General features: G+C 47.1%; 1 protein-coding gene across 4 annotated transcripts in view; it reads right to left on the bottom strand.

Annotated features, from left to right (window-relative positions):
• Positions 1-17,962, bottom strand: part of RNGTT (RNA guanylyltransferase and 5'-phosphatase) — a 225,814-nt gene that overhangs the window by 185,102 nt on the left and 22,750 nt on the right. For 3 of the 4 annotated variants that reach the window (XM_084782758.1, XM_084782759.1, XM_084782756.1), the window contains exons 3-6: positions 9,789-9,892; positions 9,608-9,696; positions 4,397-4,472; positions 2,979-3,219 (exon numbers count right to left, since the gene is read on the bottom strand). In XM_084782758.1, coding sequence (XP_084638884.1) covers positions 2,979-3,219; positions 4,397-4,472; positions 9,608-9,696; positions 9,789-9,892 — 510 coding nt within the window. Of the gene's footprint in view, positions 1-2,978; positions 3,220-4,396; positions 4,473-9,607; positions 9,697-9,788; positions 9,893-10,798; positions 10,982-17,962 lie in introns of all 4 variants that reach the window. The other variant, XM_084782757.1, reaches the window with a different exon arrangement.

The raw sequence follows: 17,962 nt of genomic DNA, 5'->3' as shown, positions 1-17,962 counted from the left end.
TCAATCATCCCATCTTTTTTTTCCTACTTTATTTGGGGGAGGGGTATAGAGATGACAAGATGTGTATATAAGAGTTATGTTCATATATGTCTGAATATAAAATATACTCACGTTTGTCTACACGTGAGGACAAAAGAATTACAGCTCTCTTCTTCAACTGCTATCTACCTTATTTTTTGAGACATGATTTCTCATTGAATCTGAACTCATCAATTAGGTTAGGCTGGAAAGGCAATGCACTCCAGAAACTCATCTGCCTCTGCCCTCAGCTCTGGGTTATGAATGTGCAATGACACACCTAGCTTACATGGGGCCAGGAGCCAAAATCTTACCAGCTGAGCCATCTCTCCAGCCTTCCAATTCATCTTTTGAGATGGTCTGTCACTGAACCTAGACTTTGCCCAATTTAGACAAAATGGCTGGCCAGCAAACCCCAGAAATCGTTACTCCTTGCGAACCCATGAAAGCAGATAATCACTACCATGAATGGCTTTTTTCCCCCCCACATATATAGGAGTGTTCATCCGTGTGCATATATGTGCACCACACATCAGAGTCCCTGAACTGGAACTGGAGATACATAAGAGTTGTGAACTGCCACGTGAATGCTGGGAACTGAACCTGGGTCCTCTGTAATAGTAGTAAGTGTTCTTAACTGCTGGGCCATCTCTCCAGCCCCACTTTCTACATCTGATGTGAGAGTTTTTGTGTGTCTGGCTTTTTCACATGTTGTTGGGAGCAGAACATCAGCCCTCATGCTTTATATAAGCAATTTCTGAATGAGTCCTCTCACTACCTTAAAAATGAGGTGGTTTTTTTTTTTTTGGAGTTTTTTTTGTTTTGTTTTTGTTTTTGTTTTTGTTTTTTTTGGGGGGGGGGGTCAAGACAGGGTTTCTCTGTGTAGCCTTGGCTATCCTGGACTAACTTTGTAGACCAGGTTAGCCTCGAATTCACAGCAATCTGCCTGCCTCTGCCTCCCGAGTGCTGGCATTAAAGGCATGTGCCACCACCGCTCGGCTCTCTATTTTAAAGCAACTTACACTTGTCAGTGGCATTATAGTCTTCAAGCTGGAAATATATAAACACAATGGAAAGTCCATTATTTATAGAAAATGATCAAGGAAGGTTCACTGCTTGTGAACCACTGTAAACAGTGTCTACTGGCCAATCACAATATCCTTAATTAACTTAAATAATACTTTCTTTCCTCCGCACTTCTGTTAACTCCCCTTCGGTCTACACCACGTAGCTCTATGTACAAGTAAAAGACCACTAGTTCTCTTAACACATCTCTTGTCCCTGCAGCAAATAGGAGTGTTATCTCCACCCTACCATTTTTTGTTTGTTTGTTTGTTTGTTTTTGTTTTTGTTTTTTCGAGACAGGGTTTCTCTGTGTAGCCTTGGCTGTCCTGGACTCCCTTTGTAGACCAGGCTGGCCTCCAACTCAGTGATCCGCCTGCCTCTGCCTCCCAAGTGCTGGGATTAAAGGCGTGTGCCACCACGCCAGGCCCTACCACTTTTTATTAAACAGAGGATTTCAAGTGTCCCACTGTCACCTGCAGCTATGTAGCAGAGGGTGGCTTTGAACCCTTGAGTCCCAGAATCAGCATGTTCACTATGCACCATCTATACAGTGCATGTTTGGCAAGTATTCTACCAACTAAGCTTTAGCCACATCCCAACTCCTAATGCTTCATTAGACTTTTATTCCTGGGAGTTTAAGAAAAGCTGACTAGAGAAGTAGAAATCTTCTAAGTTGTATATAGTACAAAGAAAAGACCACCTATAGCAGGAGATAGATGCATTAACTGAGGGGCTGGACAGATGGCTCAGAGATGAGGAGCACTTGTCTGCTCTTGCAGAGATACTGAGTTCAATTCGCAGCAAGCACATGGTGGCTCATAACGATCTACAATGAGATCTGGTGCCCTCTTCTGGCAGGCAGGCACACATGAGTGACTATTTTATAAAAACATTCTCACTGGTTATTAAGTAATATACTAAGTTATTATTAACACTAAATGTATTTAGTAGTAATCTCCATCTAACATCTAAGAGTTCTTTGACTTACATAAGAAAAAAAACCAAGATGAAATTTCTTACCTCCAGCTTTTGTCTTTAAAAAACAAAACAAAACAAAAAAAACAAAACAAAACAAAAAAACTGTTGGACTGCAAGCTGACTCAGCCAGCAAGTTGCAAGCCTGACAACCTGAGTGTGATACCAGAGCCCACATGACGGTTGGGAGGAATGAATCATACAAGCTGTCCTTTGACTCCCACAATATGCCAAGCCCCTCCACTCAAGGAATAAATAATTTTGTAAGACAACATTTGAAAGAGTGATTCCTGGCTAATATTTAAAAGTGATACATAGCGGGGCAGGCCTATAATCTATCTCCACACTCAGAAAGCTTTGACAGGAGGATTGGGAGTTTGAATTCAGCCTGGGCTTCATAGTGAGACCCCACCACACCTGGCTCATGGTGTCAGGAGTTAGTTAATGAGTTTCAAGTAGAAGCAAAATTAATTTCATAAAATCAGAGGCTTTTTAAAACAGAGAGAGAGCAAGAGCGAGCGAGAGAGAGAGAGCGAGAGAGCGAGAGAGAGAGAGAGAGAGAGAGAGAGAGAGAGAGAGAGAAATACCGGGGGTGGGGGTGGGGAGGGATAACAGAAATATAACAAATACCCCACACTAGGTTTAAACAAAAATATAGAGAATTATAGTATTTGAGGGCCACCAGATTGTCTCAGCAGATAAGGGCACTAGCAGTTAGCCTGACAACCTGAGTTTCACCCACAGATTCCACAAATATATGCTATGAAAAGAGAGCTGATTCCCACAAGCTGTCCTCTGACGTCCACAAGCATGGTGTGCCATTACCACACCAAGGCATTCAACTATGCACATCCACAAAATAAATGATTAAATATAATTTAAATAATTTTAAAAGATTACTGTAGAATTGCTAACATTACCAGCTTTAATCGTTCTTTTCTCCTTTTACCAAAGGAAGCACTTGACCCTGGTTCTGAGTCCTTTCTGGCATCTTCATCCTCATCTTCTTCATCATCATCCTCAAAACACCAATCTGGCAATACAGGTGGTGGTGGTGCTTCTTCTATATCACCATAGCGACGAAAAAGTTCCTTCAAATAATCACCCTTATAGATTCCTGGTGGTCTGGCTTGGGCAAACGTAGCAACTGCTGCTTCAATGCTATAGAAAACAGTAGTTTTCTCACAAGTGTCCATTTATGTAGACTTACAATAACTAAATCATACTAAAAGTACCACAAAAAGTATAATAGGCTTATAAAGCAAAGTCTTTCTTCACCTGCAAAGCCTTCAATCAATAATAAACTGATTCTATAAACACATACACATGGTACACTGTGACATATGGTAAACATATATCGTCCACTATAATACATGGCACATCCTAACATATGGTACACTATAATGTCTAAAGCACACTGCTATGAGCCCTTATGACAGACATGCGTAGCCAATGAAAAAAAAGCATAATAAAACATTGAAGGTCAACATCTCTATGAGAAAACAGTGGTCAAGAAAATGTGGACAGCCAAACAGTGGTGGCACAAACCTTTGCACACCTTTAACCCCAGCACTCAGGAGATAGAGGCAGGCAGATCTCTGTGAGTTCGAGGCCAACCTGGTCTACAAAACAAGTCCAGGAAAGCCAAAGCTACACACAGAGAAACCCTGTCTCAAACAAACAAACAAAGCAAAGAAAATGTGAACAGCAAAGTGAACAAAAACAATGGTTTATCAAAAAATACCAACAGACCCAGACCCAGGCACTAAGAGTACACATCTGAAAGAGAGGTAACCACTAGCTGAGTCTGCTGTTATTGTGCACGGTATTCTGAATGGCCAAAGCTGAAAAAGACACCAAGTAGACAACCACTGCATATAAAAGAACTAAAAATCAGATAATCAGATGTGTGTTTTGCCAAAAAAGGATTCACTGTGTAAAGGGTTTAGAAACATAATCAATGAACCTAGAGCAGTAATAAGAAAATTCAGTCAGCGATATCCTATGCTCATAGGAATTTCAAGTAGCTGGGGTTCTAATACTTTAAAACCCAAAATTTTGATTCACAAATAACATGTTCAATAAAGACAAGATTTGTTTAAATGGAGTAATCCTTCCTTCATAGAGCATTAAAGCTTTTCCTAGTACTTAACAGTTAGAGAAGACCACTTTCCAAGGAAAACAAGATATTTCCAAAGCTGAATACAAACACAAACACTAGAAGATCCAATCTCTGTTAATTCTAAAATACAAGAAACATATAGGAAGGCAAATACAGCATCTATAGGACTCATAAGCATCATGAATTGCTACATGCATCTAGAATAAGACTATATACCTCCAATCCATTTTCTCCACCAAAAAGGCACATATAAGGAACCCAGTTCGGTTGAAGCCATGGGTGCAGTGAACGCCTGGAAGAGAAAGTAGCTTTGAATTATTTCAAATGCCACAGTTTTAAAATGACAACTTGTTATCAAAGTTATTAAGTATACTACATATTCATACATTTTAAAAACTCAAAACACTCCTTGTAACTTAATAGTTTGTCAATTTAAGTTGCTTAGAATCTAACTTAGAGCACTAGATAGAAATTCAAAAATAACACAATGGTTTATTAGTTTAAAACTCTCTACTGTCTAAAATTTTCATTAAAAATTTTCAGGAATTTAGCCAGAAGGTGCCGCATGCCTTTAATCTCAGCACTTGGGAGCAGGCGATCTCCGTGAGTTTGAGGGCAGCCTAGACTATACAGAGCTAGTTCCAGGACAGCCAGAGCTGTTACACAGAGAAACCCTGTCTCAAATAACAAAGCAAAAAAACAAAAAAAGAAAAATCAGGAATTTCAGTTTTAAACACACAACTCAAAAAGGAAAGACACATACAAATACAAGACTCCTATATTACATAAACTTTGATCCAGTTTTTCCAGCCCTCCTCATGATCAATGTAAAATATAGTCAAACTATATAGGGAAAGAAAGTCTAAAGCAGACCAAAAAATAAACGTGTGTATAAAATTATCTGAGAATTGACAATAGTCAATCAACTGTAATCAACTAAAGTGACTGGCTGCTGTGGTGATCTGAATAAAACTGGCCCCAACAGGTCCATAGGGAGTGGCATTATTTGAAAGGATTAGGACATGTGGCCTTGTTGGAGTAGGTATGGCTTTGTTACAGGAAATGTGTCACATGAGGATGGGCTTTGAGGTTTCAGAAGATCAAAGCAGGCCCAGTGTCACTCTCCTCCTGCTGCCTGCGGATCCAGATGTAAAGCTCTCAGCTCCTTCCCCAGCACCACGTCTGCCTGCACACTGCCGTGCTTCCCACCATGATGACAATGGAGGAAACCTCTGAACTGTAAGCCAGCCCCAATTGAATGTTTTCCTTGGTAAGAATTGCCGTGGTCGAGGTGTCTCATCACAGCAGTAGAGCACTGACGAAGACAGAAGTAGGTACCAGGAACGAGGGTAACTGCTGAGACAGTTGCCTTTGTCTGAAAGAACGTAAACTTTGGGACTTTGGATTAGAAAAGCAGTTGAATGATTTTAGTGGGGCTTCATGGGCCATCGAGTAGGACCATGGAAGACAGGGATGCTGAGGGTGAGTTGAACCATGGAGGCTGGCTAAAGAAGTTCAGAAACTCAAGCCAGGCCCAGAGTCTCTCTCCCCAGTGCCTGCAGATCAGAACTCTTGGCTACCTGTCCAGCTTGATGTCTGCCTGCATGCCGCCACGCTTCCCAGATAACATACTAAACCTCTGAGCCTGTACACAAGACCCAGTTCAACGCTGCCAGGGTCACAGTGTCCCTTCACGGCAATAGAACACTAAGACAACTGCAGATAACCGACTGACTAAATGATGTGCACTACTCTGAAGTGCTTTAGAAACTGAGTGTATCTTCACATGGGGTGTATGCTATTTTAAAATAAATTTTTACAAGAAAAAATGCAGAGGCAATAAATTTATTTTTCTTAAACCCTCTTTCATAATATATTTATGAACAATTTCCTGGGCATGGTGATCATCCTGTAATCAACATTAGGAAATCGGAGGAGGCTAAGAAGTTCAAGGTCATCTTCAGTTACACAACAAGCTAAGGCTAAGGGAGGCTACAGGAGACCCTTTAAAGAAGAAGAGAGAGGAGGAGGAAGAGAAGGAGGAAAGAAAAAAGAGAAAGGGGGGGAAGGGAGGGCAGAGGACAGGAGAAAACAGGAAGGACTCATTTTAACAGTTTTGAGTCTTTGTCCTACTTTTCATTCCAGCACTTGAGAGTCTGAGGCAGAAGGGTTAGGCGCCTGGGATACACAGTAAGACCCTGTCTCAAAGCACAAAACAAAATACAAGAGTTTTTAAAATATAACTTAAGAGTTCTGTGGACATTATTATGCCAGATCAACTGACTCTCATGCAGACTCTCATGGGAGCCAGGGGTGCTTCTCCACACCAGTCATCCTGCTATTAGGAGAATAAGCAGGAGTTTGGGGAATTTGAGGCCAGCCTAAGGCACAAAGCCATATTCCAATTTTATCCTGAGCTTAATGCCCAGAATCCAAATAGTTGAAGGAAAGAACCAATTTCTGTAAATTACCATCTGACCACCCCCCACATACCTATTGTGACACACATACATATACACCCACATACAGAGTGTAAAAAACAATTTTTTGTTTGTTTAAGTAAGGACTAAGGTAAAATCTTTAGGTCCTGCGTTCAACCCCAGCATGTGATGCCTTCTCATGATCCCAGCCCTGAGGTGGTGGAAGCAAACAGATTCTGACTGAGTTCCAGGCCAGCATGGGCTACAAAGAGTCTATCTCAAAACCTGAATAAAGGAAATATCATTTTCCTCTCATTTCTACATGTAAGATTTCTTTACAGAAGTGTTTTTGTTATTTAAAATGATTTAAATAACCAGCCAAATCAGTTACTTCTACCTCCATTAATATTAATAATAAAATCTTTTACATGAACAATTCTCATTAGGATACAAATAATATACAGATAGTAAGAATATGTTCCAGTGCAAATACAGTAATCCAAAAGCACACATGGTGAACTATAAATCAATCAGTGGCATGAAGTATCCGAAGAAAGTCAGTGCCGAATGCAGTTTAAGAGAATCCTCTGGTGGCCAGTGAGATGGCTCAGCGGGTCAGCAGGTAAAGTGCTTGCTCAGCAAGCCTGACAGCCTACTTGTACTTATATTCAACCTCTCTCTTTTTTTTTTTTTAAACAAGGTTTCTTTATGTAGACTTAGCTGGCCTAGAATTTGCTACGTAGACCAGGTTAGCCTCAAGGTCACTGGGCTCCCTGTGCCTCTGCCTCTCGAATGCTGGGATAGCACTGAAGTAGTACTACGTAGACCAGGTTAGCCTCAAGGTCACTGGGCTCCCTGTGCCTCTGCCTCTCGAATGCTGGGATAGCACTGAAGTAGTACTACGCAGACCAGGTTAGCCTCAAGGTCACTGGGCTCCCTGTGCCTCTGCCTCCCGAATGCTGGGATAGCACTGAAGTAGTACTACGTAGACCAGGTTAGCCTCAAGGTCACTGGGCTCCCTGTGCCTCTGCCTCCCGAATGCTGGGATAGCACTGAAGTAGTACTACGTAGACCAGGTTAGCCTCAAGATCACTGGGCTCCCCGTGCCTCTGCCTCCCGAATGCTGGGATAGCACTGAAGTAGTACATAAACAGGTCAACAATGCCGTTCTAGAGTCAGCTTCTCAACACAATCTTCACATATGAAGTGTTGTTGCTGTATCTAGTGTTGGCATAATGTTCTTGTGGACTGTGCACAGTTCACCCTTGTTCATTTAGGTGCTGATTTCTCTACCCCACTCTCTGGTTCCAATCCAGTCGTTGCACTGTGATGTTTATCCTAAGTATCTCCTGGGTCAAGTTTGTGTAGGCATGTCACTATTTGTTCTATGCACGGCCAATAAAAGCCAACTAGCCAATGCTGAGCAATAACAGAGAATAGAGTGGGGCATCCTGGTCCAGTGAGGGGAGAGAAAGAACAGGAAGGACAGGAAGGATGCTCGTGGAGAGGACCGGGAAACACCAAGATGAATGAGCCGGATCTAGGAGATGAGTAAAAAGCAAATATAATGTGGGAAATCTGAATGGGAGGAAACTATACTAGCCTGGAGGTTTAGGATGGAGTATTTATCTCGCGGCATTGCGCTATAAGCTAATTAAATACATCCTACTCGCTCAATATGGTTATTTGGGCATAAAGCTGGTCAAGGAGTAGTTGCTGATTGTACTAAACTATAATTCAATATTAAATATTAATAATCATTCAACAATCTTGTCTCTCTAGTTTTTTCTTTTTTTCACCCATTAAAAATTTCTTAGAGAAACAAGTCATTTTCCTGTGAAGTATTCTACACCCTAAATATCTCTGCTTGTTTTCCCATGGTATTAGTCACAGCTCATACAAAATGCTTGAGATCAAAGGTGGTTTATGTTTTGAATTTTTTTTTCCATTTTGGAAATTTTACTTTGGAAAATTCACTTCTAAATATGAAACTAATTTATGTTTCATATAAACCTAGCCTAAAAGTAATGTTGTAGAACTACTCTTACAAAACTTTAAACAAAGTTTCATAGTGTGAAATTGTCTATTTGTGGTATCATAACTATATTCAAAGAGTTTGTGTTCTAAAAGCATTTTGGATTAGATTTGGATATTCAACCTATAAACTGTTTCTTTATCTACTGTATATCCCATGAATTTAGTCTAGAAACATAATTAAATTCATTTCCTAGTGCATTCTAGCACTTTAGACAGGAATATTATGTAGATGGCTCTGTGTGCTTCATAGTACGCAGGAAATATCTAGTTGCTACAGTTTTCTTTTCTTTTTCTGTGTGTGACCACCCTGTCCCAAAACACCAAAATTTTAAAAAGATAGTTTAAGTGAGGAAATCTGAAGATAGACTGGTTTTAAGTGACATTAAGGAATTTGTAACTATTCTGTTTGGTGTAGTAACTGTATAGTGATTATATAAAAACCAAAACTCCTCAACAATAAGAGATACTAAAATACTCTTAGTTAAATGACATCTATAATTTCCTTAAAAAATGCACATAAAGGGGGGGGGGGGAAGGGGCAGGGAAGATAAATCAGTCAGAAAATTCCCTGCCACACAAGCATGAGTTCAGATCCCCAGCACCAGTATTTTGCCGGGTACGGCACAATCCCTAACCCAGCACTGGGGACAGAAGCAGGCAAGCCCTGCTCACCATCCAGGCACTCCAGCCAAACTGTCATGCTCCACATTAGTGGGAGACCTCCTGTGTTGACCCACAAACACACACTCACAGAAACAAGTGCGTGCAAGCACACCAATTATTTAATTAAAATCAATAACAAAATTAAATACTAAAATAAATGGAAAGATGAAAATATCAGCAAAATGGTTATTAATGAGTTTATGGAGTTTCATTTTACTTATGTATGAAGTTTTATTTTACTTATGTATGTTCATGAATTTCTGTAACAAAAAAAACTGGGGAACTGTCATAAGGAAGCCAAACATACCTATAAGTTCAGGTGGGCTTCTTTCATTAAACCTTTCACACAGGCGAATAAACGTCTCAGTGTTTTCAGTGGTAGGGCATTCTCCATGTCTGAAAACACACACAGGAAAAAAAAAAGCTGCTTTGAAAAGAGATTACATAACCTCAACAAAAGCTTCCGCTCTCAATAACTCACAACTTACCCTTTACACTGAAGTTTGATATACTTGATTCCTTCTTTTTCTATGTCATTTCTGTCATAGAACCTTGAAGTATTTGTCAGATCCACCAACAGGCTCATTTTAACCTTTAAAAAAACAAAAAGCAGATTTGCTAGTCACTAGTTATTCCAAACAAGATGAGGCGGTGACAGGACTAGAGTTCACCCACCCCACAGAGAGCCTGCACGCTCCCTGCTACCCAACGGCTGACAGTGGAAAGCACCTTCTAAACTAAGAACCCAAGCATTCCAGATAAAGAGCTGAGCAGGCACTAGAAAAATGACCCTAAGCTAAGGAGGGCAGAAAGTATAAGCAAAACAGATGCCACTCTCAACATTCCAAGCATGAATTCAAAAAGGAAAATTTGCCACTTTCTTCTATATCTATCTCTGGTCCTCAGAAGCCTGAAGCTCAGAAGCAGAAAGCATTATTTTGACAGAGCACAATTCTAGCTCCAGAACACATCACCCCAGGTACGAAGTAGTCACAACCCCTCTATATATCTATTCACTGTAGTGTATCTCAGCCTTAAACTATGTAAGAAGCCATTTGTGCTGCAAATGTGTGTTCCTTTTCTACTTAATTCATTCTTCTACTGTGTGAAAATACACTAATGCCTAGAACTATATTGCTTTTAAAGAAGCAAAGTAAAAAATGAAAACAAGCCAGGCGTGGTAGCACACACCTTCAAATAGTTCTCAGGAGCCAGAGGTAGACAGAACTCTGATTTCGAGGCCAGCCTAGTGTACTACAGTAGGAGTTCTAGGTCAGCCAGGGAAACTCAGAGTGGGGAAAAAAACTACAGGGCAAGTTCTAGGCCAGCCAGGGCTACATGGAGCCGGGAAATGAAAACAGACTCTTATGCAATTCTTATATGCAATTCCCAAGCTGAGGAGATGGCTCAGCGGGCAAAGCGCTTGCTAATGCAAGCATGAGAACCTGAGTTCGGGTTCCTAGCACCCACATAAAAAGGCAGGTGTGGTAGCACACACCTGTGGTCCCCGAGCTGGGAGGTGAAGACAGGATGGCCGTCGGGGCTTTGTTGTCCAGCTAGTCTAGCCAAATCAGCAAGTTCCAGGTTCAATGAAGGACCTTGTCTCAAAAAAATAAGTTGGAGAATGACAGAGGAAGACATCAGACATCAACCTCTGGCCTCTGCACGTATATTTCTCTTCCTGGATATCAGAAAGAAACAAGATAAGGGTTTAAAAATGTATTAAAATCCTAACTTCATTTTCAATAAAATTGAGAGGCATATATAATCTAAGGCAGTTCCAAAACCTAGTACATGTAGGTGGACACAAAAGGAATGGGATCTCACGGTCCTCCTCAGCTCTGCACACAGCACAAGGTCCTCCTCAGCTCTGCACACAGCACAAGGTCCTCCTCAGCACTGCACACAGCACAAGGTCCTCCTCAGCTGTCACACAGCACAAGGTCCTCCTCAGCTGTCACACAACACAAGGTCCTCCTCAGCTCTGCACACAGCACAAGGTCCTCCTCAGCTGTCACACAGCACAAGGTCCTCCTCAGCTGTCACACAGCACAAGGTCCTCCTCAGCTCTGCACACAGCACAAGGTCCTCCTCAGCTGTCACACAGCACAAGGTCCTCCTCAGCTGTCACACAGCACAAGGTCCTCCTCAGCTGTCACACAGCACAAGGTCCTCCTCAGCTCTGCACACAGCACAAGGTCCTCCTCAGCTCTGCACACAGCACAAGGTCCTCCTCAGGTCTGCACACAGCACAAGGTCCTCCTCAGCTCTGCACACAGCACAAGGTCCTCCTCAGCTCTGCACACAGCACAAGGTCCTCCTCAGCTCTGCACACAGCACAAGGTCCTCCTCAGCTGTCACACAACACAAGGTCCTCCTCAGCTGTCACACAGCACAAGGTCCTCCTCAGCTCTGCACACAGCACAAGGTCCTCCTCAGCTGTCACACAGCACAAGGTCCTCCTCAGCTGTCACACAGCACAAGGTCCTCCTCAGCTGTCACACAGCACAAGGTCCTCCTCAGCTCTGCACACAGCACAAGGTCCTCCTCAGCTGTCACACAGCACAAGGTCCTCCTCAGCTGTCACACAGCACAAGGTCCTCCTCAGCTGTCACACAGCACAAGGTCCTCCTCAGCTCTGCACACAGCACAAGGTCCTCCTCAGCTGTCACACAGCACAAGGCCCTCCTCAGCTGTCACACAGCACAAGGTCCTCCTCAGCTCTGCACACAGCACAAGGTCCTCCTCAGCTGTCACACAGCACAAGGTCCTCCTCAGCTGTCACACAGCACAAGGTCCTCCTCAGCTCTGCACACAGCACAAGGTCCTCCTCAGCTGTCACACAGCACAAGGTCCTCCTCAGCTCTGCACACAGCACAAGGTCCTCCTCAGCTCTACACACAGCACAAGGTCCTCCTCAGCTCTGCACACAGCACAAGGTCCTCCTCAGCTGTCACACAGCACAAGGTCCTCCTCAGCTGTCACACAACACAAGGTCCTCCTCACCTCTGCACACAGCACAAGGTCCTCCTCACCTCTGCACACAGCACAAGGTCCTCCTCAGCTGTCACACAGCACAAGGTCCTCCTCAGCTGTCACACAGCACAAGGTCCTCCTCAGCTGTCACACAGCACAAGGTCCTCCTCAGCTCTGCACACAGCACAAGGTCCTCCTCAGCTGTCACACAGCACAAGGTCCTCCTCAGCTGTCACACAGCACAAGGTCCTCCTCAGCTCTGCACACAGCACAAGGTCCTCCTCAGCTGTCACACAGCACAAGGTCCTCCTCAGCTCTGCACACAGCACAAGGTCCTCCTCAGCTGTCACACAGCACAAGGTCCTCCTCAGCTCTGCACACAGCACAAGGTCCTCCTCAGCTGTCACACAGCACAAGGTCCTCCTCAGCTGTCACACAGCACAAGGTCCTCCTCAGCTCTGCACACAGCACAAGGTCCTCCTCAGCTGTCACACAGCACAAGGTCCTCCTCAGCTCTGCACACAGCACAAGGTCCTCCTCAGCTGTCACACAACACAAGGTCCTCCTCAGCTGTCACACAGCACAAGGTCCTCCTCAGCTCTGCACACAGCACAAGGTCCTCCTCAGCTGTCACACAGCACAAGGTCCTCCTCAGCTGTCACACAGCACAAGGTCCTCCTCAGCTGTCACACAGCACAAGGTCCTCCTCAGCTGTCACACAGCACAAGGTCCGCCTCAGCTGTCACACAGCACAAGGTCCTCCTCAGCTGTCACACAGCACAAGGTCCTCCTCAGCTCTGCACACAGCACAAGGTCCTCCTCAGCTGTCACACAGCACAAGGTCCTCCTCAGCTCTGCACACAGCACAAGGTCCTCCTCAGCTGTCACACAGCACAAGGTCCTCCTCAGCTCTGCACACAGCACAAGGTCCTCCTCAGCTGTCACACAGCACAAGGTCCTCCTCAGCTGTCACACAGCACAAGGTCCTCCTCAGCTGTCACACAGCACAAGGTCCTCCTCAGCTGTCACAGAGCACAAGGTCCTCCTCAGCTGTCACACAGCACAAGGTCCTCCTCAGCTGTCACACAGCACAAGGTCCTCCTCAGCTGTCACACAGCACAAGGTCCTCCTCAGCTGTCACACAGCATAAGGTCCTCCTCAGCTCTGCACACAGCACAAGGTCCTCCTCAGCTCTGCACACAGCACAAGGTCCTCCTCAGCTGTCACACAGCACAAGGTCCTCCTCAGCTGTCACACAACACAAGGTCCTCCTCAGCTGTCACACAGCACAAGGTCCTCCTCAGCTGTCACACAGCACAAGGTCCACCTCAGCTCTGCACACAGCACAAGGTCCTCCTCAGCTCTGCACACAGCACAAGGTCCTCCTCAGCTGTCACACAGCACAAGGTCCTCCTCAGCTGTCACACAGCACAAGGTCCTCCTCAGCTGTCACACAGCACAAGGTCCTCCTCAGCTGTCACACAGCACAAGGTCCTCCTCAGCTGTCACACAGCACAAGGTCCTCCTCAGCTGTCACACAGCACAAGGTCCTCCTCAGCTGTCACACAACACAAGGTCCTCCTCAGCTGTCACACAGCACAAGGTCCTCCTCAGCTGTCACACAGCACAAGGTCCTCCTCAGCTGTCACACAGCACAAGGTCCTCCTCAGCTGTCACACAGCACAAGGTCCTCCTCAGCTGTCACACAGCACAAGGTCCTCCTCAGCTGTCACACAGCACAAGGTCCGCCTCAGCTGTCACACAGCACAAGGTCCTCCTCAGCTGTCACACAGCACAAGGTCCTCCTCAGCTCTGCACACAGCACAAGGTCCTCCTCAGCTGTCACACAGCACAAGGTCCTCCTCAGCTCTGCACACAGCACAAGGTCCTCCTCAGCTGTCACACAGCACAAGGTCCTCCTCAGCTCTGCACACAGCACAAGGTCCTCCTCAGCTGTCACACAGCACAAGGTCCTCCTCAGCTGTCACACAGCACAAGGTCCTCCTCAGCTGTCACACAGCACAAGGTCCTCCTCAGCTGTCACACAGCACAAGGTCCTCCTCAGCTGTCACACAGCACAAGGTCCTCCTCAGCTGTCACACAGCACAAGGTCCTCCTCAGCTGTCACACAGCACAAGGTCCTCCTCAGCTGTCACACAGCATAAGGTCCTCCTCAGCTCTGCACACAGCACAAGGTCCTCCTCAGCTCTGCACACAGCACAAGGTCCTCCTCAGCTCTGCACACAGCACAAGGTCCTCCTCAGCTGTCACACAGCACAAGGTCCTCCTCAGCTGTCACACAGCACAAGGTCCTCCTCAGCTGTCACACAGCACAAGGTCCTCCTCAGCTCTGCACACAGCACAAGGTCCTCCTCAGCTGTCACACAGCACAAGGTCCTCCTCAGCTGTCACACAGCACAAGGTCCTCCTCAGCTCTGCACACAGCACAAGGTCCTCCTCAGCTGTCACACAGCACAAGGTCCTCCTCAGCTGTCACACAGCACAAGGTCCTCCTCAGCTGTCACACAGCACAAGGTCCTCCTCAGCTGTCACACAGCACAAGGTCCTCCTCAGCTCTGCACACAGCACAAGGTCCTCCTCAGCGGTCACACAGCACAAGGTCCTCCTCAGCTGTCACACAACACAAGGTCCTCCTCAGCTCTGCACACAGCACAAGGTCCTCCTCAGCTCTGCACACAGCACAAGGTCCTCCTCAGCTGTCACACAACACAAGGTCCTCCTCAGCTCTGCACACAGCACAAGGTCCTCCTCAGCTGTCACACAGCACAAGGTCCTCCTCAGCTGTCACACAGCACAAGGTCCTCCTCAGCTCTGCACACAGCACAAGGTCCTCCTCAGCTGTCACACAGCACAAGGTCCTCCTCAGCTCTGCACACAGCACAAGGTCCTCCTCAGCTCTGCACACAGCACAAGGTCCTCCTCAGCTGTCACACAGCACAAGGTCCTCCTCAGCTGTCACACAGCACAAGGTCCTCCTCAGCTCTGCACACAGCACAAGGTCCTCCTCAGCTCTGCACACAGCACAAGGTCCTCCTCAGCTGTCACACAGCACAAGGTCCTCCTCAGCTCTGCACACAGCACAAGGTCCTCCTCAGCTCTGCACACAGCACAAGGTCCTCCTCAGCTCTGCACACAGCACAAGGTCCTCCTCAGCTGTCACACAACACAAGGTCCTCCTCAGCTGTCACACAGCACAAGGTCCTCCTCAGCTCTGCACACAGCACAAGGTCCTCCTCAGCTGTCACACAGCACAAGGTCCTCCTCAGCTGTCACACAGCACAAGGTCCTCCTCAGCTGTCACACAGCACAAGGTCCTCCTCAGCTGTCACACAGCACAAGGTCCTCCTCAGCTGTCACACAGCACAAGGTCCTCCTCAGCTGTCACACAGCACAAGGTCCTCCTCAGCTGTCACACAGCACAAGGTCCTCCTCAGCTGTCACACAGCACAAGGTCCTCCTCAGCTCTGCACACAGCACAAGGTCCTCCTCAGCTGTCACACAGCACAAGGCCCTCCTCAGCTGTCACACAGCACAAGGTCCTCCTCAGCTCTGCACACAGCACAAGGTCCTCCTCAGCTGTCACACAGCACAAGGTCCTCCTCAGCTGTCACACAGCACAAGGTCCTCCTCAGCTCTGCACACAGCACAAGGTCCTCCTCAGCGGTTACACAGCACAAGGTCCTCCTCAGCTGTCACCCAACACAAGGTCCTCCTCAGCTCTGCACACAGCACAAGGTCCTCCTCAGCTCTGCACACAGCACAAGGTCCTCCTCAGCTGTCACACAGCACAAGGTCCTCCTCAGCTCTGCACACAGCACAAGGTCCTCCTCAGCTGTCACACAGCACAAGGTCCTCCTCAGCTCTGCACACAGCACAAGGGCCTCCTCAGCTGTCACACAACACAAGGTCCTCCTCAGCTGTCACACAGCACAAGGTCCTCCTCAGCTGTCACACAGCACAAGGTCCTCCTCAGCTGTCACACAACACAAGGTCCTCCTCAGCTGTCACACAGCACAAGGTCCTCCTCAGCTCTGCACACAGCACAAGGTCCTCCTCAGCTGTCACACAGCACAAAGTCCTCCTCAGCTGTCACACAACACAAGGTCCTCCTCAGCTGTCACACAGCACAAGGTCCTCCTCAGCTCTGCACACAGCACAAGGTCCGCCTCAGCTGTCACACAGCACAAGGTCCTCCTCAGCTGTCACACAGCACAAGGTCCTCCTCAGCTCTGCACACAGCACAAGGTCCTCCTCAGCTGTCACACAGCATAAGGTCCTCCTCAGCTCTGCACACAGCACAAGGTCCTCCTCAGCTGTCACACAGCACAAGGTCCTCCTCAGCTCTGCACACAGCACAAGGTCCTCCTCAGCTGTCACACAGCACAAGGTCCTCCTCAGCTGTCACACAGCACAAGGTCCTCCTCAGCTGTCACACAGCACAAGGTCCTCCTCAGCTGTCACACAGCATAAGGTCCTCCTCAGCTCTGCACACAGCACAAGGTCCTCCTCAGCTCTGCACACAGCACAAGGTCCTCCTCAGCTGTCACACAGCACAAGGTCCTCCTCAGCTGTCACACAACACAAGGTCCTCCTCAGCTGTCACACAGCACAAGGTCCTCCTCAGCTGTCACACAGCACAAGGTCCTCCTCAGCTCTGCACACAGCACAAGGTCCTCCTCAGCTGTCACACAGCACAAGGTCCTCCTCAGCTGTCACACAGCACAAGGTCCTCCTCAGCTGTCACAAAGCACAAGGTCCTCCTCAGCTCTGCACACAGCACAAGGTCCTCCCCAGCTGTCACACAGCACAAGGTCCTCCTCAGCTGTCACACAGCACAAGGTCCTCCTCAGCTGTCACACAGCACAAGGTCCTCCTCAGCTGTCACACAGCACAAGGTCCTCCTCAGCTGTCACACAGCACAAGGTCCTCCTCAGCTCTGCACACAGCACAAGGTCCTCCTCAGCTCTGCACACAGCACAAGGTCCTCCTCAGCTGTCACACAGCACAAGGTCCTCCTCAGCTGTCACACAGCACAAGGTCCTCCTCAGCTCTGCACACAGCACAAGGTCCTCCTCAGCTGTCACACAGCACAAGGTCCTCCTCAGCTGTCACACAGCACAAGGTCCTCCTCAGCTGTCACACAGCACAAGGTCCTCCTCAGCTGTCACACAGCACAAGGTCCTCCTCAGCTGTCACACAGCACAAGGTCCTCCTCAGCTGTCACACAACACAAGGTCCTCCTCAGCTCTGCACACAGCACAAGGTCCTCCTCAGCTCTGCACACAGCACAAGGTCCTCCTCAGCTGTCACACAACACAAGGTCCTCCTAAGCTCTGCACACAGCACAAGGTCCTCCTCAGCTGTCACACAGCACAAGGTCCTCCTCAGCTGTCACACAGCACAAGGTCCTCCTCAGCTCTGCACACAGCACAAGGTCCTCCTCAGCTGTCACACAGCACAAGGTCCTCCTCAGCTCTGCACACAGCACAAGGTCCTCCTCAGCTGTCACACAGCACAAGGTCCTCCTCAGCTGTCACACAGCACAAGGTCCTCCTCAGCTGTCACACAGCACAAGGTCCTCCTCAGCTGTCACACAGCACAAGGTCCTCCTCAGCTGTCACACAGCACAAGGTCCTCCTCAGCTGTCACACAGCACAAGGTCCTC

Source organism: Acomys minous, assembly GCF_964271855.1.
Source record: "Acomys minous genome assembly, chromosome: 1".
Taxonomy (NCBI): domain Eukaryota; kingdom Metazoa; phylum Chordata; class Mammalia; order Rodentia; family Muridae; genus Acomys; species Acomys minous.
The sequence above is the reverse complement of the archived record's forward strand: the minus strand, read 5'-3'. Positions and strand labels throughout refer to the sequence as shown.